The sequence below is a fragment of the Xenopus laevis genome, chromosome 6S (genome assembly GCF_017654675.1).
Source record: "Xenopus laevis strain J_2021 chromosome 6S, Xenopus_laevis_v10.1, whole genome shotgun sequence".
In the NCBI taxonomy this organism is placed as follows: domain Eukaryota; kingdom Metazoa; phylum Chordata; class Amphibia; order Anura; family Pipidae; genus Xenopus; species Xenopus laevis.
The window spans coordinates 29,478,195-29,502,258 of NC_054382.1; the positions used below are offsets into that span (position 1 = coordinate 29,478,195).

General features: G+C 36.2%; 1 protein-coding gene across 1 annotated transcript in view; it reads right to left on the reverse strand.

Annotated features, from left to right (window-relative positions):
- Window positions 1-1,418: 1,418 nt before the first annotated feature.
- meox2.S (mesenchyme homeobox 2 S homeolog) overlaps window positions 1,419-24,064 on the reverse strand; it is a 72,778-nt gene continuing 50,132 nt past the window's right edge. The window contains 2 exon segments of the mRNA NM_001087204.1: window positions 1,419-4,367; window positions 10,273-10,445. Of these exon segments, the coding sequence (NP_001080673.1) occupies window positions 4,143-4,367; window positions 10,273-10,445 (398 nt within the window). The 3' untranslated portion in view covers window positions 1,419-4,142.

Genomic DNA, 24,064 nt, shown 5'->3' on the forward strand with positions numbered 1-24,064 from the left:
CAGTCATCCAGAATGCATCAACATAGGGGATTTCTCAGATCAGGGTTATTTCAATAATATGGAACACCATGCTTTAGAAAAAACTTAAAATATTTAAAGGAACAGTAATACCAAAAATTAAAAGTGTTTTAAAGTAATGAAAATATCATGAACTGTTGCCCTGCACTGGTAAAACTGTTGTGTTTGCTTCAGAAACACTACTATAGTTGATATAAGCAAGCTGCTGTGTAGCAATGGTGGAAATTGAAAAAAGGCTATATTGCACAGGTTAAATAGTGGATACCAGATGTTGTACAGAGCTTATCTGTTATCTGCAGTGTAACTTGAGCCTTTAGCTGCCTCCATTGTTACACAGCAGCTTATTTATTTAAACAATAGTTGTGTTTCTGAACCCTGAAGTTGTGTTTTACCAGTGCAGGGCAACACTGCATTATATTTTTAATTACTTTTATTTTTCAGTGTTACTGTTCCTTCAATCATGTATATTATAGAAATAAAGTAAATCCTTGAGCAATAACAATAATTTATTTGAATCGGAGCTATAGGAAAGGGCAATGCTAGAGATTTGCATAATGGATCTTACAAAAATTAATTCAGTGCAGTTTTTAGCCCCATTGTTAAAATCCATTTTCATAATCACCCTTCAGATATGTATTGCTTTACTTCTTGGTGTTGTTCATCCTACTGGTTCTAAGTCTAAGCTCTATTTCTTCTGCGCTGGAGGGAGCTGTGGGCTGAATTATTGATGTAATAGTGTCTCACACTCTGGGCAAATGTAATAAATGGACAAAAGGAGCATTTGCCAGGGCCCACCATGAGCCATTTCATTAGCAGAAATCTAAATATTCCACCAGAAATTAAATACGCCTCATTTTTTACTGCTGGAAGTGCCTTACAAGGCACATGAAATGATCCAAAGAAATATGATTTATTTACTTTTCCTTTACTTTTATATTAAGGATTGGCTATTTCTCCACCACAAACAGTATATCCACTTACATTTTGGTTAGGGATCCATTAATAACAATAATAATAATGATAATACTTACAAAAGTAGTACAAGTTCTGATTCTGTAAGGGATATTGGCTGTTCCATGTTTTAAGACTACGAATTTTCTAGCTATTAAGTTGTGTTAACTGCAGAACTATACCTCCACAAATTTGTTCAGGAGTCGGGTCTGCTAGGTTTCACTAATGGGATCTGTACCCACTGGTATCTATAGGCTGCCCTTCTCACACTTTCACATTTTGGGATCAGCATGTAACTTGGTAACCAGAGATCACAATGGCAATATGGAAATCATTTTTAAAGCACAAATCTGTTATTATTTTACTACACCCACTTTCAGAAAGAAGAATCATTTTAAAAAGTATAAGATTTTTGTACAACTTTTTGACATTTAGACAAAGCCAGTGTATGGTAGTTAAAGAGAATTTTATTGAACATTTTTTACAAAGTAAAGACAATGCATTGCTAGCTTTTATTTTGGCTTTGTTCTTTTAATCAGTACACATTAATAAGTGCAACCTTAATTGTTTTGTATCCACCTTTATGCAAACAAAGTGAGTAGTTTGGGTACTTTTCAACTACCTAGACTAAGAGGGACCTCAAGGCTCTGCTGGTTTTGCTTGTGAATGAGTTGCATGAAATATTATGTATTCGTAGATCTTTAGAATCCATGTTCAGTCATATCCTGCCTGTCTCTCCGTCCTGATCCCGTTTGTTTCCTCAGCTGAATTGCCCCATCTTTCACACAAATCATCTGCTAATTTCCCCAATCCAATGATACCTGTCTGTCTCCTCTTCCTGATCTCCTGTTTGTTTCCTCAGCTGGACCCCCAATCTGTTACACTGATCACCTGCTAATTTATCCAGCCCATTTATGCCTTGTCTGTCTCCCCTGGCTGATCCCTGTTTTGTTTCCTCAGGCAGTCCCCAGTCTGACATATAGTCCCAGTTTAGTTTCCCCCTCCTCCCAAACCTACAGTCATCTAACCTGTCTGGCCACAGCTGCTGCAGATTCTGTTTGCGTGAATGTGGGTGGGAGTCCAGGATGTGGAATAGACTGATTTTTACTATTGGCTGCACTGTAAATTCAGTAAACGAGTGACAAAGTATAATAACAGTGCCTTGAGCAAATGTCTTTTTGTGCTAGTGCTCAATAATTGTCAAGAATTTGCTGGTTTAACTTGTACTGAACACTCTGATCTCTTTTCCCAGTCATTTGCTTTGCGCTAATGTCTTTGTGGCTTCTGCTTGCTAAATGGGCACATTTAGAAAGCCTTGTGAAATATTCTACACCCAAAAAGGAGTAAATTCAGTGAAAAATACACGACAATCTCTTTTATAGTGCTTACTGGTGAATCAACACCATGCACCACAATTTTGGAGATAATCCACTACAAAAGGAATAATCATTGTATTTTATTTAATGCCCGACTAAAACCAAAGTGTACACCATAAATCACACTAGTCAGACTACAAGACAGAAAATTCAGGCAATGATGAATTCTGGCCTGAAAAAATGGTATAAAATGCTATGCAAAAAGTTGTGGCAGTCAAGATGGTTTTACCCGTTTCTTTCCAAATTAATAACTCCTTTTACACCACAATATTGCTATGTATTGTATTTCAATAATTACACAATATTCTACATGGTGTACATGACTTTAAAGTGACTGTACTTCAATACTTTCATCAGTGGCGTAACTAGAGTTTGAGGGCCCCCACTGCAGACAAACATGGGGGGTCCCTCCCCCTTGGAGAACTAATGAAGCACATGTATACCTTGCAAAAAATCCCAGACTTGCCATTAAGATCACTGCAAATATGTTCAATGGTCTCCATTAACTCCAGACTTGACAGTAAAATGACTGCAGAAATGGCCACTCGGCACTGCATTGATAGCTTGAAAGCATTTTCTCACCAAGCTGAATACCACACTTTTCTTCTAACTGTGCTTATCTCTCTCTCTGCCTCTTCCACCTTGCTGAAACTTCAATGGAAAAAAATCAAAGATGGCTGTACGTTCGACAGGTGGCAAGCATGACCATCTTTGATTTATTCCAGCCAGAACGGGAAGGTGCGAAAGCTCTGTTTAAACCCTGGCAGATACGGTGACGGGGGATCTGGTGGCTTTTGCGGTGCTGTCCCGTGGGTGGTGTTATTTATGCCACTGACTTTCAAAAATATTCCCCTGAGCATTTGCCTTTAAAGTTAGAACAAGTGGATGGCCATGCATAAAATATAATATTCTTCTTGTCTCTAATTTTAACAACTATTTTTTTTTTTCTTGGTCTGGTCTCGTCTTGGTCTGAATAATGGAAAAGTACTTTCAATGTTACACAGCATTACACAAAAGGGTTCCAAGGGAGCTGCATTATCTGTGGCAACTGTTCACCATTCTGTTGAACTGTAAATTTGATTTTGTCTTTGTTTGCAGTAACAAAGTAAGATATTCTAGTCTCAGTAACATTCATTTAGCAGATGTTAGAAATACAGTTAGGCCAGATAAGTGGCAGATAAGTATGGATATTCCTGACATCACAATAGAAAACTACATCTCCTTGAGGAAGCCAGTTTAATAATATAAATATTTCCAAGTTGAACTCATGTGCAGGACTGAAGAGCGTTAAAGAGAGAAGGATACAAGTCGTATTGAAATGTCTTTTTTTGTTCAATGCTTACTTCATACATGAATGCATTGCAAAAGTAGTGAACATAGTGATACTGCGATATGAATATTTACAGAGCTAAAAATTTATATTTATTTAGTTTGTTTTCGTTTTGCTTATAAAATAGCAGATTTTTATCACTGCCTTTTTGAAAGTGAAAACTATCTTTGTATTAAGTAAACTGTTTTCTGAGTAAACATCAGTGCAAGCTAAAGCAAGTATACCTGCCCATAGTCATCAGCTTTGTAATCATTTAAGTGTTGGAATGTTCCAAACCAGTTTTCCTTCTTCATAATCATGTATTTAAGACATTAGTGTGGTATTTAAGTAAACTCTTCAAAAAAAAATTACAAACAGATTAGTTCAGCAGAATATCTGTGTACATAGACATTGCTTGAATAAGTCTTGCCATGTAGCAATTTCTTCCTGAGAACAAAACTGCTTGAAAGTCTTTTGTTTTTTTGGAATCACAAATGTGCATGTTCAGAGCTTTGATCACTATCACGGCTATCATCATTGGTTAATGAGTCAGCTGTATGCTGAAGACTACTTGATCTGATCCCAGAAAGCTCAGAAGGTAGAAGAGTTCCTTTTTTTACATTCACCAGTTCCTTTTCTCTAGCGGCAGCACCTTGTTGGCCCCCTTTTACTCGCTTCCATTTCATTCTTCGGTTTTGGAACCAAACTTTGACCTTTAAAAAATAATGATTAAACAATTTATTAATTTGAAATAATAAATGATTATAAAACACAATACAATCGCCAACATGTGCAATCTATTAAACTATGCTTATCAGCAAAAAAACAGCAAATAATAAAAACAGCAAATAATAATAACAGCAAATTCTACAATAAATGCCAATAACACTGAATCAGTTCATCTTCATTTTTTGTCTCCAATAATCATGAGCTCCTAGTTTTGGAATAAATACCTAAAAATATATATATTTTCTTAGTTATATTTTGGGTGTAATCCCTTAAATCTGCCTCCATGTACGTTATACATCTTTTATTCTTAGATTGTGCTCTTGGTCCTCTTTTTTTACTGTCTCTGTATGTGACTTATTTCACCAGTTTCAAGTTCAAAACAACTGAACACTCTTTATATTAAATGTAGAACAATGTAATTAGATGTTCAGCTGGATTTCCAGATATATTATTAATGTACTTTCCTAGCAACCCCATGCTGCAGTGAGGGGATAAATGAGGTTAAGTACTGTAAATGTACCAATGCTCTACTACAATTGTAGTTATATAGAAAACTGTCTTTGGACTGTAACCCATTCATATTAGATATTAGCTGAAAAATCTTAGGGCAAGACCAGTGCGTGTCTTCCCTGCATGTCTTGGCCAACTCCCCTGTGATGAGAATCACAATGGTACAATTGCTGAAGGGGCCATCTGTCCTCTAACAGGAAGATTAATGTCTAAAGGAAATCCTAAGGAAAGCCTTATGAAATCAGGCTTATTCAAAACAATGCAAACAAGAGGAGGATACAGATAAAGTCACCCATGGCGTATATATAAGGAAGACATATTTTTGACTCAAGGAATATCCATTAATGCAACAGTTTAGTGTAGGATTGTTTTCAATAAACTATTTGATACTTCCGCTATATGTAAATGTAGATTGTGGGTAGGCTGCTTTGGAGAATATACCGACAATTGTAGCAAATGCTGATGATGGATCAAGAACAAATACATTTAGCTTGTTTACTTATGCAGAGGACAAAGTGCAATTTGGGGTTCATTGTGCCAACTCACAATGCAGCCATGTGAGGTCAAACATACTTGCACTTGTGGTCGTTAAGGAACTGTATTTACACTGAGGACATTTACATTAATTTAATTCAAAATATGGAATGACAGTAATGTATCAAGGGAGTATTTTCTTTTCTTTGAGTAATTATGACACATTAGTTCAAATTACAACCAAATTCAAGTCTGGTTCAATAATGATAATCATCATTCAAATAATGTTTTATTATCTACATATATATCCCACTCCCCTGTTCCAATCACTCTGCATGTTCAACATAACATTCAACATGTTATGGCACCTACACTATAACTTTCTGTAGGTTATTTTTAGTAAAGTGCTGCAAAATGCGGTGCTGCACGTTGGTGTATGCTTTATAAATTAAATGTAAGAATAATTAAGTATTGGTTAAAATAAAATTCATAGACAAACTGTGCTAAACTATCCATATATAAATACTTCTGGCAAGCTATACTGTTGTGCAGTTACAGTACTTTAATCTCAAATATCAAAGGAAACATTCCTAAATTTAGTGCTTGGGTTACCTTGCCAACGTTTACTGTACCATTCCATAGTAGTAAATGGAAATGAAATACAAGTTGTCAGTAGCAGTAAAGATGGTATTAAAACTACTTCTAAATCAGCATTTGCAGATCTGTTGGGTGCATCTGCTAACTAGCATGTTTCCCTTAGTCAGCAATCTTGGTTGGCATCCTGTCCTCATACTGATGATTAAGCTGTTGCTTAAATAGGTTGTGGAATATGAATGCATTACCTTGCACACAAGCGTTTTTATTTATGGAATGCTATTTTTATCATTTAGTTGGAAATCGTACTGCAAATCTCTTCTTCTTTCTAAGAGTGGTCCCATTACAAAAACTAAACAAAAACTAAAACAGACTTTGTAATGTATATGGTAGAAAATACACATTCTATGTCAGCAGTCTGAAAGTCTTAGATGTTTTGTGATTGTAAGTGACAGGACTCTCTTCTTTACCTTTTGTATTGGTTATTGGGTTTTTTTTATATGCAATTTTTCTTAATTTAAATAAGTCCAACCGAACTAGAATCTATTTATTATTAAAAAAGCTTGATTTAATGAGTTTGGGTAAAAACCTGATAAAATCAAGCAAATTCCCGATTTGTACGATTTTCCCGGAATCCGAGAAATGGGCTAATTCTAGCACAGGCCACAGAAATTTCAAAATAGGACAGAGAGCTCTGCCATTGAATTATACACAACCTCGACAGGTCTGAGATGACAAATTTTCAGATTCTGACTTTTTGCTGCTTTAATAAATCTCAAAAAAATTTAGTTTAAAAAAAAAAAAAGAAAAAGTTTTGCCACAAAAAGCCTGATGGGAGTTTAGTAAATAACCTCCTTATGAATACAACATTTATTGCACAGTGCTGGGGAATATGTTCTCACTTTATAAAGAAATATTATTATTATTGTTATTATTATTAATAATAATAATAATCATGAGTTTCTCCAGGTATTGCAAGCATCATTCAAAGGTTTTAGACTGTTAAGGGAGTTGTAGTCATACATCTCTTGGATTGTGGTGGACTAGACATCTGTAGTGTAATGCAATCTAAAATAACAGCATGGTTTAGAAATGTGAAGGTTTCAAGTTATTCTAACAGACGAGGTGGGTTAGGGGGTTTGGAGTATTACATTTCTTCTTTCTCTTGGAAAGCTCAGTGTTTCCATCACTTTCCTGCTGGCCAGAAACATTATTGTTTATAAAGGCACAATGATTACTACAGAGTCGTTTTCTTTAAAAAGAAATTCTTTTTGTGACTCTTTAACTGCCAGCCTCCCCTTGGTTAATCATATCTGTATGGATGTATGAACTATGCTTAAAAGGAAAACATACTCCAATTTAAAGTGATGTTTAAATGTACCATTCTAGAAATGTTGAGTAAACCATAAAGACATATGTCACTGTGCACAATATATGTATCAAACTATAAGAGACAGAGCAGCAATAGTTGCTCTGATAAGAATCAGAAATATATGGGCCCTCTAGTGGTGAAATTGTTTGGCCTTAACAAGAAAACCCTTTTGAAATGATGCCTTGGAAATGCCTTCCTCTAATTCAAAAATAATGTTTAATGTAATATTTTATTTATATTGAACCCCAGTGATTGATGTTGATTCTACAATTTTACAAATGCCAGCCCCAAACACACATAGAAGCAGTGGAGATAGAGTTAGATTATTATACTGACAGAAGGCCTCATTTCACCAGCTTTATTTTCCCATTGGATGCCATGACCCCTAATGTAGTAAGTAGCATTTATGGTACAAGGAGTTGTTCAGTTATCAAAGGGTGTATATTGACTATTTCATTTATGTTCTTTCACATGAGGACCCTTTTGCTTTGTCCATGCATAAAGGTGCCCTAGATAGTTGCCTGTGTGCTTGTCTCAGCCTTGGCACACAAAAAGTTAAATGGAGAACTGGAAACACCTGTTTTCATCACTGTAGAAAATGGTGGGAACTCCCTTGTTTCTTGGTATTGTGCCTTTTCTAATTCTTTTTTAAGGATTTTTTTAAAGCATGGGTCATCTGCTTTACATTTGCAGTTAATAATTTGCACATTCCTATAGACAGCATAATGATTTTCCCTTGAAAATGTAAGCAATGCCTACAGTGATTTTGTCAGTCCCCAGCTTTCTACTCTTTTCTTCGACAATTAATATGCAAAATCCTCACTGATTAGCAAATATAAAGGGGCACATTTACTTAGGGTCGAATATCGAGGGTTAATTAACACTCGTTATTCGACTTCTAATATCGAAGTCGAAGGATTTAGCGATCTTCGAACGATCGAAGGAATAGTCGTTCGATCGAACGATTAAATCCTTCGAATTGAACGTAATTGGTTAGAAAGCCTATGGGGACCTTCCCCATAGGCTAACATTGATGCTCAGTAGGTTTTAGGTGGCGAAGTAGGGGGTCAAAGTTTTTTTTAAAGAGGCAGTACTTCGACTATCGAATGGTCGAATAGTCGAACGATTTTTAGTTTGAATCGTTTGATTCAAAGTCGTAGTCGAAAGTCAAAGTAGCCAATTCGATGGTCGAAGTAGCCAAAAAAATACTTCGAAATTTGAAGTATTTTTCATTCTATTCCTTCACTCGAGTAAGTAAATGTACCCCTTAGTATTATCCTCCTAAATTATCCTCTGACTTTACTTGACATTTCCCATTTGGCTTTTTCCTAACAATGTATATAATATTACTTTATCACTGTATTCCTCTTCTCTTTGTGTAATATGTGATCTAGATTTATTAGAACCCACAAATAACAGTGGACACGCCTCACATGACGTTACCACTTGGAGAAGTGACAGCCTGCCTTTATCATCAGAGTAAGAATGTTGGGATACTCTCTCTTACAGTATTTGGCAGGCACACATTTATCCATAAGTGAAAAGATAATTTAATGAACTGCAACTGATGGGAAACTGGCCATCAAAACTTCAACAAAAATTTTTAAAAAATAAGAAGGCTCTGCCCCACATTGTGTAACTGTAAAGTTTTACAGAAGTGGCTTCTGTATTAAGTTTACTGTTTTCATTTTATACATAGTGATGGGCAAATAAATTCGCCAGGCGCGAATTTGTGGTGAATTTCTATGTTCGTCTGCAAAGTCTCTTGCATCAAAACCTTCATGTATCAACACTAAAGGGACGCTCATTGACTTTAACGCCGGCATCAAAATTGACATGATCGGCAAAATTGAAGCTAATTTATACGGGCGGCAAAATACGAGTTTCGCAAATTTTTCGCTGTTTCGTGAATTTCATGGGAAATTTTTTGACGAAGCGAAATGGGAGAAATTCGTCCATCACTATTTATGCATATTGTTTGTTTAATTGGGACCTTTTCTGACCAATGCAATATAATAGTAGAACATTTACAATGATCAGATCCAATCCATTCTGGTAGCCAGTCAAATACAAATATAATGGTAACAGTATTAGTGCTAGGGGGGCTCATTGTGGCACAATAAACAGCATTTAAAACTGTCGATGCTAAGAGGCATATTTATTAAAGTTTAAACTCGAGTTTTTACCGTGATTCCACTTTTTTTTTTATTTTCAAAAATCAAATATTTGTGATTTATTAAGCACAAAAAACTCAAATGTAAACACTTGACATCTAAAAATTGGCGAGTTCATGTAAGAGTTGCACCGGGTCTCAAATTGGGAAAATTTGCACCTATGGCAACCAATCAGTGACTAGCTTTTCTCAGTGAGCTGCAGGTAGAGCAATGAATGCATGCATCTGATTGGTTGCCATAGGTTACTGTCTAGGTACAAATTTGGCCAGTGTTTGTAAATGACAGCGAGTGAGGCAAAATTTAAGTTTTTAAAATGTTTTTGAAAAATGGTAGACTAAAATGATGCGTAAATGCAATTTACTGCATTCACTTTTTTGTGTTTTCTAATCAATTAAGATTTCATGATTTAAGTTTTTTGATAAATAAGCATCCGTCTGATTTTAAGTTTAAAAAATTAAAATTCAAAAATTCCATTTTTTTTTTAAATTGAGTCATTTTCTGGGTTTCATAAAGGTCTCAGTATAGACATCTATATCAAATTGCCTTGAAGTTTCAGCAGCTTTACACTATTTCATAAGGGAAACCACCAGGCATTCAAAATGTAAAGAAATACATAAATAAATGATACTATAGGTGCATATATTGGGGTTGGCAGTTGGCCTTGTATGGCATGTGTATAGTTCTGAGAGGGTATATGAGACCTCTTAACTTATGTTCAGTTCTTATACTTCTTATAGAAAACAATGAAATAGATATTGCAAATACCTGTCTTTCTGTAAGATCCAAGTTCACTGCTATTTCATATCTTCTCAATCTTGTCAGGTAGTTGTGGTGAGCAAATTCAGCTTCTAGCTCTCTGATTTGTTCTTTTGTAAATGCTGTTCTTTCCTTCCTTGGTTTACTGTTCACATCTGACTTGTAGCTTCCTTCCTGGGAATCTGCAACAACAACAATGGACAAACGTATATCATCTTTTGTTGTTTATTGTAAAAGAAATAGAAATAAATGCCATACCAACCCAATCTCAACAACGGACTCTTTAGAATGAAAGTCACTATACAAGAATGTACAACTTTATTAAAAACACATGCTTTGGGTAAAATCCAGGCAAAATTGAAAAAAAAAAGTTTTGCCAATGATAATAAATAAAATACTTAATAAATGATTATATGAACAGTAAAATGACTGTATAATGTTACTCTAATGACTCAATTTAATTTACAATAATTTGTTCATTGCTGCAAGGTCTAAACAGAGTCCAACCAACAGGGGCACAGGAGTATATCGCATGTATTAGGGTTTGTCTTTTGTAAATAAACTGTTTTGTTCTTCTCTGCAAAATTACAACATTCTTGTTTAATAGATAATAAGTCATTCTCTTGACCGGTAAACCTTAAAGGAGAACTAAAGGCGAACTAAAGAAGTAGCTAGAAATGTTGTACATTATGTTTCTGTACCAACCCAAGGCAACCACAACCATTTAGCAGTAAAGATCTGTGTCTCCAAAGATGCCCCAGTAGCTCACCATCTTCTTTTCTGCTGATTCACTGCACATGCTCTGTGCTGCTGTCACTTACTTAGCTTAGGGACCCACTCAAAATATACAGTACACATAGAATAGAAATGTCACAATATAAGACTGATTAGTAATTAATACAGCTAATTACTATATGGCAGCACAGAAACCAGTGTAATTAGCATCATAATTTAATAAACAGCCCTGTAGCATCAGCTTATATTACAGGCCAACCTCATTTTCAGTTGGAAAATTTGCTACAACCCCTAAGCTCAGCTCAGAGCACACTGAGCATGTGAGCATCACAGACATTTTCCAAGATGGTGACCCCCTGTGATGAGTTTGAAGTCCTGGATCATTGCTGCTATTAACAAGCTGAAACTTTAGGCTGGTGCAATAAATTCATTATAAAATATGACATGTTTAACCATATTATTTTTTAGGATTTAGTTCTCCCTTAATATACGATTCATCTGTCTTCCATAAACCACTAAATTCATGTTGATAGTGTCTCATGGATTACAAAGTGACACAGCTGTCCAGGTAAGTCATGACTGAAGCAGGAACATACAGCAGACAGCCATCAAGTTCAAGATTATTAGCAGTATCTAGTTTTGCCCAGTTGAGAGTGGTACATACATTTGCTGTAATAGTCTATATTGACGGAAGCAGTTTATATATGGTGCTGATAGCACTCCCAACTCCAACAGTGGTTGTTATTAAAGTATAGATGACCTTTCCTTATTAATGATAAGAATCTAACATCCAGTTGCAAAGATTCAAATGTCAATTTTTTTTATATTTTGTTTTGGTAAACCATCAGTCAGTACCCCAGGTGGAAGTGGACAACATCTAGACATTTGAAAAGTGAATTATAACATTGCAGTAGCTTTTCTTTTTCCTGCATATTAACTTGGGCATGCCATCATTAGTGGAATTGTATTGTTCTGCTCCATTTGCATCACACAATTTGGGGTACAAGATATCCCTGCAAGTGACACAACACGTGATTACCACTGAGCCTCTCCCCTCCCTGCTCATTGAATATGGAATGCAAGACATACACAATCCAAAGCCTTTCTATTCCCAGCCTTTAAAAATAAGCTTAAAAGTGTCAGATCACAGCTATTGTTGAGATATGCTCAAGTCACCTCACCAGTTATACATCTGTATTTACAGACCTGATCATCATTGCTATCATCCCAAATGGACCCAAACTGACATAAGTATTTCCTAAAGCAAAGTAAAGTTAACTTATATGATAAGAGCTGCAGTTAAACTATTCTTAGAGAAATTTACATTTAGTATGATGAGATGTATTTAGTCATGACAAAAGTTTGGCCAACTTGTTTAGCTTTGCTGACTGTGCACAGTGAATGGCTTGAATTATTCTTTCTGATTCACCACATTTTACTATAGAATTGCAGCATCTTCTAACAACTGATTCAGACTATAAATTGATGTAAACTGGATCAGATTGGATACGCATAATGTAACTCCCAAATGAATTTACTGCACACTACATACGTTTGTGGATAGTTTATAAACCTTCTCTAATATCTTGGCATGGGCAATTATACACAAAATAGTCTTATCTGTTTCATCTAGTATTAGAAGTGGTGTAATTGTAAAACTGTCACATTAGCCCTTTGAGAGGGAGTTCAAATGACTTTCAAAAATCATTCAACATCCACAATTGCAGCAATTTATCCTTTAGTTAACAGTGTATTACAAGGTGGCACTTTGGCCTTGCAATACTGGGCTCATGACTAGTGATGAGTGCATATTTTCGTCAGATTTTGCCGCAAAAAATACACCCATAGACTCCAAAGGGTGAAATAAATTGTCGAGCTTCCAGAAAAAAAAATTGTCACGTGTCAAAAACAATTTGCCACCAATAGACTTCAATGCATTTGGCAAATTTGTCACCTTTAGTGATTTGTCTGATTTGTCCATCACTAGTCATGAGTTTGGTTCCAGTTTAGGCACTATTTGCAATGAGTTTGTACAGGATGTTCTCCCTGTGTCTGTGTGGGATTCTACCAATGAATCTGGCTTCATACTATATACTTCATACATCTTACTAAGCATACAGGCAGGATTATTGGCTCCTTTTAAAACTGGACCATTTAGTGTGCGAAGGTCTTAGGGACCACAAGTGCAGGAGCTGACATGAATGATCTTTTTTTTGTAAAGCACTGCATAAACGTGTTGGTGCTACAAGCCATGAGAATCATACAGCATGTGGACTGAACTTTCAATTGCAATATCCTTTTCCTTCAGCTACAAGTAGCAACTTTCCTTTGTTCCTCTGTATTTCCACTTTCTAAAAAGGAAGCTGCTGCCCAAGAACTGTTCATAAAGAGAACAACATGTAAAATAGTTTTTTATAGTTGCTGAAAACATTAGCTTCTAGAGATAGATAGATAGATAGATAGATAGATAGAGATGGATGGATGGATGGATGGATAGATAGATAGATAGATAGATAGATAGATGATAGATAGATGATAGATAGATGATAGATAGATGATAGATAGATAAATAGATAGATAGATAGATAGATAGATAGATAGATAGATAGATAGATAGATAGATAGATAGACGGACGGACGGACGGACGGACAGACGGACAGACAGATAGATAGATAGATAGATATAGATGGATATTTTGCTGTTAGATCAAATATAATTTTATTTTTATTTGATTCAAATCCAGTGTAACAACTTGGAGCCAATTTTTGGCAACATTACAGTCTTTACAGCTCAAATACAAAAGCAAACGGAACCTTCATTTGCATATCAGCATTCGAGAACAAAAAAATACCATAATCACAGTGCTGGGTTCTGGGTTTAACTCCAGCCAAGATGTAGAGTTTGTATTTTCCTCTTATGTTGGAGTGTGTTCTACCCTTATCAGATAACTGGCTTATGACCAGATTAATCATAGTATGTCAGCTCGTAATTTAGATTATAAAACCACAAGGGTAGGGAACTATGGAACATTGTCTGATAAACACTGTGTAATAATGTTGTACTATGTCTAGAGGTCTATTTTCATGTTTAAAAGTGGAGATAAACATTACCAGTGATGTTGCTCATAGCAATCAATCAGAACTTTGCTCTTGTTTTCTAACGGTAGAAATATAATTGCTAATTGGTTGCTATGGGCAACATCGCTGATAATGTTTCTCTCCACTTTTTACACAGCATGATAAATAGGCTCCCTAATGTTGTGACGTTTTACAGTTTAAATTATTTTCAGTTTCCTTTTATCCCTCTCTGTTTGAAAAACTGTTGTAGCCTATGATCAAGGGGCAAATTTACCTAGGGTTGAATATCGAGGGTTAATTAACCCTCGATATTCGACTTCTGAATTAAAATCCTTCGACTTCGAAGTCGAAGGATTTAGCGCAAATAGTTCGATCGAATGATCGAAGGAATAATCGTATGAATCGAACGATTCGAAAGATTTTAATCCATCGATCGAAGGATTATCCTTCGATCAAAAAATTGATAGGAAGCCTATGGGGACCTTCCCCATAGGCTAACATTGGCCTCGGTAGGTTTTAGGTGGCGAACTAGGGGGTCGAAGTTTTTTTTTAAAGAGACAGTACTTCGACTATCGAATGGTCGAATAGTCAAACGATTTTTAGCTAGAATCGTTCGATTCAAAGTCGAAGGTCGAAGTAGCCCATTCGATGGTCGAAGTAGCCAAAAAAACACTTCGAAATTCGTAGTATTTTTCCTCTATTCCTTCACTCGAGCTAAGTGAATGGGCCCCCATGTGTCCTAGTGACAAGAAATGCGTCAGGCAAGAGATGACTATGTAAATAAAGCTTTTTTTTTATCTACTACTTCTGGTCTGATCAATACGTGAGTTTATCAGTGTGCTCTGCACAAACATTTATGCTTCTAAATACGGATTAACCGCTCCCCCGAGCTGAGGGCCTGGGGCTGGAGCATCTGGGCCACGTTTCCATTTTGGTGAGTGATTCTACAAGTCTTTTTTGGCCTTATGCTTAAAATGTTCCTGGTCCAGACTTTGCCTTTGGTTATCAACCTTTGTAGTAATTTTACCTTACAAGACACTGTACTTTGTTTCAAATAGCGTGAAGTTAATCACATTTTTTTCCTATTTGTTTCTGGAAATATTCCGACTTTACAGCTCTTCAGGGATTTGGGCTGGGAGATACCATCCCTTTCTGACCTTTTCGTCTTTTTTCACATCGTTCGAAAGAAGGCCCTCATGGTTTTTCTCGGGAGGAAAAATCGTTGAAAGGCCCAAAAAAATGTTGGCAGGTTTCATATCCATTTGCATCTGTTCTACAGATGTTACAACTTACTCAGAAGTCTTGTTATGTTTTATAAGGACTCTTTCCTGAATGCCCTATGATCGATGTTAAGACTAAAAACTTTAGCCATATGGGATTTAGGGAGATGACCCTCTGTTCTCTTTAAAACTAATAATACATTTGGTATAGGATATGCTAATACTGTACATATATTAAATTATATGATTCAGTCAAATAAAATGACACATTCTGAATACAGAGTTGGTCAAATTCCAAAATCACAGAAAAGATTTTCATTATGAACAGCTTTTGACTGTATAAATGCAGTATGTAAACATGGTTCATTACAAAAAATACCAGTAGTCTATCCATGTATGTTTTTAAACCCAATGCCACTCGACAAGTACATAGCATGAACACTGCTTAGAATGATACCTTACTATTCCAAAATAATCTGTAGCTTTACCTGGAAATCTGAATTTCATGTTAGTAGGATATCTAATAAGCAAGTGTTTACATACTGTGAGATAATATTGTCTGAATCATTTCAATAATGCTTACAATATTTTTCTGTTATGCAACATTAGGAACATACACAAAAGACTTATCCTCCCTGTATGTTTCTAATAATACACAAAGTCAAAGCATCCAGCATCTAAATAATGAGTACACGTGGCAATGTTGATTTTTTTAACAAACATGCGTAGTTAGGCACAAATAAAAGCTACTTCCCGTTAGTGATGAATAAATTCACCAGGCGCAAATTCACTGCAAATTTCCACATTTCACCGGCGGTGAATAAATTCGCAAAACTGGCGTGAAAATGTGCCGGTGAAAATTCACCTATGTTAAAAAATTTTGGACACGCGTCAGAAAAGTCGATTCTGACGAAATCGTTGCGTGTCAGCATTATTCGGATGCCCATTAACTTTAACTCTGGTATCAAAATTGACCCGAGTGTCAGAATTGACCAGGGTGTCAAAATTTGCATTTCGCAAATATTTTCGGCGATTCGTGAATTTTGCTGGATATTTGTTCATTATTCGGCGAAACGGGACTTCACCCATCGCTACTTCCTGTTAATTTAAATAGGAGGAATCATATGTCACTTGTACCCACTGCAAAGAATGAGCACATGTCAGCTGGCAACCACTACTAATTCTTGAAAACTCATATTTTTGAGCAGAGGTAGAGAGTGCTGGGAGACATTGTTTTTCCTATTTAATTGAATCAGGGCTGATCAGAGATCAGTTTTTGAGTACATGTATATTGATTAAATACCACAGTTTTAGTACAGACTGCGAGTATTAAAGAGATATGACTATGAAGATTTTCATTCATCCAGGTCATGTTATATCTAGTATAGGTAAATCTAAAAACAACTGGATACTTCGAATCCTTCACTCGAATTTAGTGAATCGGCCCCTAAGTGAAGACAAATAGGGGAATGTAATTAAAATCGCTAACGGAAAAACTATTCGCAATGCGAAAAGTTATGCCTTTGCGAGAACAAATTTTGCTTTGTGCGAATTTAATATAGCTTTTGCAAGCCCGGAAACTGTTTAGCGACCACTTCCAACAGTGAAAGACCGTTTGCGAATTTTATAGTTTGCGCCAGTGCGCAGTCAATGTTATAAAACTTCTTACTGAAAAAGTCGTTATGTTTGCTCCAAAAGATTACGACACCTTCAAGCACTTCTTATGAGTGCGCAATTAAAATTCGCAATGCAATAACAGTTTAAGGAACAATATTACATTGTGAGATGTGGATTTTTAGTCTTATTGGTGCGAATTGTTTTGCTCTTTGCGACTTTTATTACATTCCCCTGAAAGAGCTTTAAGTCACACTGGGTCAGAAGTACTACAAGATGTGCATCTAATAGTAAACAAATAAGGCAGGAACTAGAATGCCTGACAATTGATGATTAAAAGAAGAACAGCTATAAAAGCAAACAACTGTCATTTGTAAAAAAAAAAAGATAAAGGACTTGTTTAAATTAGTCTCATTATAAAGTGCTTTTTAAAGTTAATAGCTATTCATAGCTCAATTATGTCATGAGAATCTGCTTCTGCTGGGTGTGAAGTGCTTTTCAACCAATGTTTTATTGGTTAGAGCCACATCTGGTGCATTACAATACTTGGAAGCCGCTGAACAGACAAACTATCAGAATTAATTATGTTCAAACTGCACATACTTAAAATCAATGGAAGAAAAACATTAGGGTTTAGTGAAGGGTGGCAATTTTGCTAATCATATACAGTAGGTGCTTAAGTATCCCTTAACTGACATGCTCACCTATTCCAGGACAATCTGCTGGCAGTTGGGCCAGATATTCTTCTTGAAGGCATTTTTATGGCACCCAAGTCTGCACAAGGGATTTTTAGATTTCTTTGCACAACATCATTTTATTATAATCTAGTCCTTGAAATTAAGGTATAAAAAATAAAGTGGAATGTATAGTTAGTTTTGTTGTTTCATTTTGACATATAATAAATACATTGAGTTTTTTTTAATGTCACTCTCATATACTGTATTCTACAGTGCTCTTTAAATATTATATCATACATATTTTTTTCTGCCCCAGTGGAACTGATATACAGTATAGTAGTATATATTTATTAATTGTTTTGTAAACACAAGGCGGTCAAGTCTCACTGAGAGAGAATATCTGTAGTCTTTCACTGCAAGAATAACAAAGAGATGAGTGTTGAATAGCATTAGTTTGCAAAGGTCATCAGTTCCTTTGGGGTCAGAATAAGCAAAGCAAAAATGAAAGTGTAAAAACTAACAAACACAAGTGGTCCTTTGTGGTGGTAATTTAATAGCAACAAAAAAATTGGTGTGAACTAATTAAAGAACCCTATTACACATGCACACAACTGACCTGAACAAGCTCCCAAGTAAGAGAACAAAGATGGGTTTTGAACTTGATCTACTGCAGTGTCCCTTGATCATTCTGTAGGGTTTAGTTTATGCAAAGCTGTGATTCTCTCAGTTCTGATAATATCATTTTGTTCCCTTTAAAGAAGCCACAGCACATTTTAAATACAAAATGATCTATTAAACATACAACTGGTATATGTAATTCCTTTGAGTACACATGTATGTGAGTATATTGTTTGCCTCCAATGAGTCAATGCTGTAGTAAAAATATTGTATATTTTATAGGCTACTACACTTCCTGTTAATTGTGTTTAATAGAGGGAAATACTTGTTCTATGCTACATTTGGATAATTCTATTACCTGTGATCTTTTTTTGTAATTCCCAAGTACCCAGTCATCACAGACAATATAACACAAGCCCTACTGCGAAGTTCTAAAATGAATGCAAAACTGAGTTGGTATCCAGTGAGAATCGATGCACCTAATCTGAAAGGGAATTGCAAGTGAATTGGATGGTAATGATGTTATTGATGCCACCCAACAAAAATGACACAATTTGCACACTAATGCAGCACGAAAGGTATGCAACACAACGTAGAGATTTGATCATTTGTGTCCATGTTGGTGCACTATGTATGAGTTGCAGCAGATGCTTTGCATCTGAATATTGCACTTTGCCCACTATATTTTATTTATAGTCCTTATGCTTTTTTCCTGCTAGGCTCTGCCTCCTCATGGCTCCTTGGATCTGGATTAAGACCCTACACTAATTTAAAGAGGTGACTGGGGATTTTCAACCACAAATCTGCAAACAATTACATTTATTTAGACTTCTTCAAGCAATATGTCAGTGTACCAGCTATCACCTATGGTGGCTCTTGTCTGACACCAAAACTGCTGAAAAACAAAGATCCAGAATTAGGCCTTTTCCTTGCCAGCACCCAAATCCATTGCATTGGCCCAGGGGCAGGCAAACATATTGTATTCCTGCACAGAAAATCTACAGTGTTTGGGATTGGGTGCAGGCAAGGTGAGGTGCTGATTCCAGCAGAGGGGTAAGCAGAGTCTCCGCCCCATGTGGCATTAGCCTAATGCACAACAATGTGAAGTGTATGACACTTGTAACATGTGGCTCCGAAAGTAATTTATATTAAACCGCCTAGCATGTCAGAAAATTACTGCGTTCAGAAGGCTGAATAATAAATGAGGAGAAGATAGCCCTCCTGCTGGTTCACAATATGCAGTATTTAAGTGAGAGGGAATCCAAGAATTCTGGTATCTAGTCTATGCAGTGGTGGGGGTTCTTCTATTACATGTCTTACTTAAGCACAGGGTTCTTCTGCTGCTGTGCTGGTGGAAACTGAAACTGACTGCCAAACAGCCAAAATGGTATCTAACTTTAAATCATTAATTATAAAATATATTACCGAATATATGAAGTTGGGAGGATGGACAAGATTTTGCTAGATCCGAAACACTAAACTCTCTTGCTGCTCTCCCTTTGTGTACTTCCCAGCCCTGTTCTCTCCTTACTTAACACTGCCATTACCTTCCCACATTTCATTATCAGTTAAACTTGAAACTGTCAGGCTTTAAACATAATCAGATGCATCTGTAGCTGTATGCATCTGTATGCAGGTCAATTAAAATCCTTCTTCATTTACGACTACAAGACTGCCTTTCCTATCAGGACATATCGATTTTAAGTGTAAACATAATGTTACAGTACTGTGATCTGAAGCTTTTCTGTACAATGAACGGCTTCTTTTTTCCCCTTTTTTTTTAGGCAATGCCTTTAAACTCTTGTGGCGGGGGACTTCCGGAATGGTCTGAAGACGGTGTTTCACTTCACTGATCTCTGAGTACAATTGCTCCTATAAAAGTTTGGAATAGCCTTGGAATCGTTCTGCCATCACTGCAGGTACCAGCCAACAGAAGCTGGATCCACAGTGCATGGAACATTGCTTATGTGTGCATTTAAACCACTTCACTACCTATTTCCAGACATGCTAAACTCTTAGCTGCTCATGTGGCAACTAAATGCAAAATCCACAGTCACAGAGTTCATGCTTGACACACTCTCTGTATGCCATGCTCAGTGGGTGACCAGCTGTACTGGGAATAATATGTTGGGGTGGGGCTGGTGTTGCACCACAACGATTAAAATGTAAATGTGCGACACAAGCAACCATACTATATGGTTTCATGACTCACTCGCCAATAATCAGCTACTTCATATTCAAGAGCGTTTGCACAGCCTGAGACATTTCTGCTTCAAAAGCCCTTTTTTGGCAGAGTGTTAGAACAGTTTATCTGCTCAAACAGTTTCAGTGGAAACCATTTCTAACCTGTTATGATGTTAAGTCAAATTTGCAAGGCATGAAGCAAAGTTGGTATTATATTTACAGACACATACCTATTAGGTATCTTTGACGGATCTATTCAGCACAGCGGTAGTGATTGAGAAGCAAGCAAAAATAAGCAAGGACTACAACAGTCAGGTAGGATATGGTCACACATTTAACACAAGTTATATACAGTTATTTAGTTTCCCTTAACTGCAACGCTGCTTCATAATCTATTCTTGCCCTCCAGAAAGTTGGACGCACACTCCAGGGATTCCAAGGATGCGGTGTATAGTAAAAGAAAAAAGCTTTATTTCACATCAGCTAACCAAAACACCTTACGTGTTTCGTGTGTTTCCACACATAATCATAGGTAGTTATGTACCTATGATTACGTGTGGAAACACACAAAATGAGTTAGGTGTTTTGGTTAGCTGATGTGAAATAAAGCTTTTTTTTCTTTTACTATACACCACGTCCTTGGAATCCCTGGAGTGTGCGTCCAACATGGAATGCTGAAATAGTTCTTCCCAAGCTATGGGTTTGGGGCGCAGCACCCGGACCACCAACGGAGAGTGGTGAGTGACCCTGTTTTAACTGATTAAATATAAAAAAAATGATGGGTTTGGGGCAGTTGCAGCTTGAACACTTAAGCAACAGATAGTTGATATCATATTAAGTGACATATTAAAGAATCTTACCAAACTGGAATATATATTTAAGTAAATATTGCCCTTTTACATCACTTGCCTTGAGCCACCATTTTGTGATGGTCTGTGTGCTGCCTCAGAGATCACCTGACCAGAAATACAACAGCTCTAACTGTAACAGGAAGAAGTGTTGAAGCAAAAGACACAACTCTGTCTGTTAATTGGCTCATGTGACCTAACATGTATGGTTTGTTTGTGTGCACAGTGAATCCTACGATCCCAGGGGGCGGCCCTTATTTTTAAAATGGCAATTTTCTATATATGATTACCCAATGGCACATACTACTAGAATAGTATATTATTATTAAAATGGTTTATTTACATGAAGCAGGGTTTTACATACGAGCTGTTTTACTCAGTATCTTTTTATAGAGACCTACATTGTTTGGGGGGTATAGTTTTCCTTTAAGTTGGTGAGCGTCTAAATATATAAATTGGTATTATAAACTGTTTTACAGAGACGCTGAAAGAATTAATATGCTAAGTTAGTAGCACCTGTATTTATTTGGTATTAGTCTCCTGAAAGTTGGAGCTTAGAAAGAAGGCATTCCATCTGGATTCAAAACTGTGTCAGTTCTGCATCTGGATGGGGGTGTGGGCCTCTCCCAACAGTTCTCTACAGGCTCCTAATGTGATATGATCATTGACCCTCTGGCCCAGTGCTTAGGACAACTCAGAAAAGATGCACGTGTGGGGTATTCCAACTTGACAGTATCTCTGAGTGTCTGAGTCTGCTACAAATTAATTCATTCTATATAGCACAGAATTGTTCTTAAAATGTTTTCAGTAGTTTGCCCTATTTAATTTCCTACCCCTTTTTAATGATATTTATTTTTAAAAAATTATATTTTATCTAACCTCACAAAAGCTTTCAACCTTCATTACACTAAGGGGCCGATTCACTAAGGGTCGAATATCGAGGGTTAATTAACCCTCGATATTCGACTAGGAATTAAAATCCTTCGACTTCGAATATCGAAGTCGAAGGATTTAGCGCAGATAGTTCGGATTTAAATCCAACGATTTTAGAAATATCCTTCGATCAAAAAAAGTTAGCCAAGCCTATGGGGACCTTCCCCATAGGCTAACATTGACTTCGGTGGCTTTTAGATGGCGAACTAGGGGGTCGAAGTTTTTTTTAAAGAGACAGTACTTCGACTATTGAATGGTCGAATAGTCGAACGATTTTTAGTTCGAATCCTTCGATTCGAAGTCGTAGTCGTAAGCGACTATTCGATGGTCGAAGTAGCCCAAAAAACACTTCGAAATTCGAAGTTTTTTTACTTTGAATCCTTCACTCGAAGTTAGTGAATTGGCCTCATTTATGTATTCATATTGCCTTTGGATGAAGCCTGACGATTATTGATCACACATTATCATCATCATTTTGACAGTTGCATTTTTACACTACAGTATGCCAGGATTAATAAGAATTTTAAAAATTTTAAGAATGAAATGTGGATGTTGATGGATGAATTGCTAACATGCTCAGAAATGGGCAAAATAACAGTAATGTTTTCTAATACAAAATGACTCACTTTAATGTTAGTATGGCATATTAGTACTTCAAATAATAAATATACTATCTTAGTCAGATGGGAAAACTATTTTTCTTACACTCATTTCCTAGTCAGGAAGCTATGAGAAGTGCAAAGGAAACTGTATATCCCAGCCTGCTTAAAAGCAGCATGTGCAATATAAGATATCCCAAAGGGATGCTAACAGTAAAATATAATTTCACTGAATGAGCAATGATTCGCTTTAAACAGAACATGTGGTAACATTTACAGTATTTAATATTTGGTGCTTGCTGTGGCTGGGACAGGCAATTTTCTTTTACACACCTTCCTTCCTGGTTAGGAGGCCTTGCTGTGCAAGACATCTGAGAGAATGAAAAGACAAGGTAACAAGTTGGATATATGAACTTTATATCAAGACGTGTCACATATATTTTGTTGGCAGCTTGTTTTGTGAAGATTTAAATCAAGAAAGTTCTAATATTTTCATTCTTCCCAGGCTGGCCTATTTCTGTGACCATTCAAAAGTTGTAAAGTTGCTTATAGTCTTCTTTAAAAGTTGGTTACAGATGATCACACAAAGCAAAGACTGATTTAAAAAACTCTTCAACCTGGTGGATATGTAAGTAAAATATGTATTGTCATTGAAATTATATATTATACTATGTTATACAATACAATATGCATTCTTCAATGAAATTCCATTACTTTATATTGACCCATGCATGAGACCAACTGCAATTATTTGGAGATATTAACCCAACAATAGTGATGGGCGAATTTATTCGCAAGGCGCGAATTCGCAGCGAATTTCCACGATTCACGAAACCGATGGCAAAATTCACTAGCGTCCGTTTTATTGGACACCGGCGCATTTTTGCCGCGAATTTGCGCCTGGTGAATGAATTCGCCCATCACTATTGGCGTCAAAAAAACGGATCCCGGCATCCAAAAAATGGACGCCAGTGTCAAAAACAGATGCCGGCATAAAAAATGAGACGCTGGCGTCATTTTGTGAATTTTCCCAGTTTCGCAAATTTCACTGGAAATTCACTAATTTTTCAGCGCAGCGAAACGTCCCAAATTCGCCCATCACTACTCAACAACTGATCAACTATATCTGTATATATATATATATATATATATATATATATATATATATATATATATATATATATATATATATATATATATATATATATATATATATATACATATATATGTCCCACAATGTCTGGGTTATTTGCAAAAGGACTGGCTTTCCCAGCCTATGGCCAACATAGTTTCAA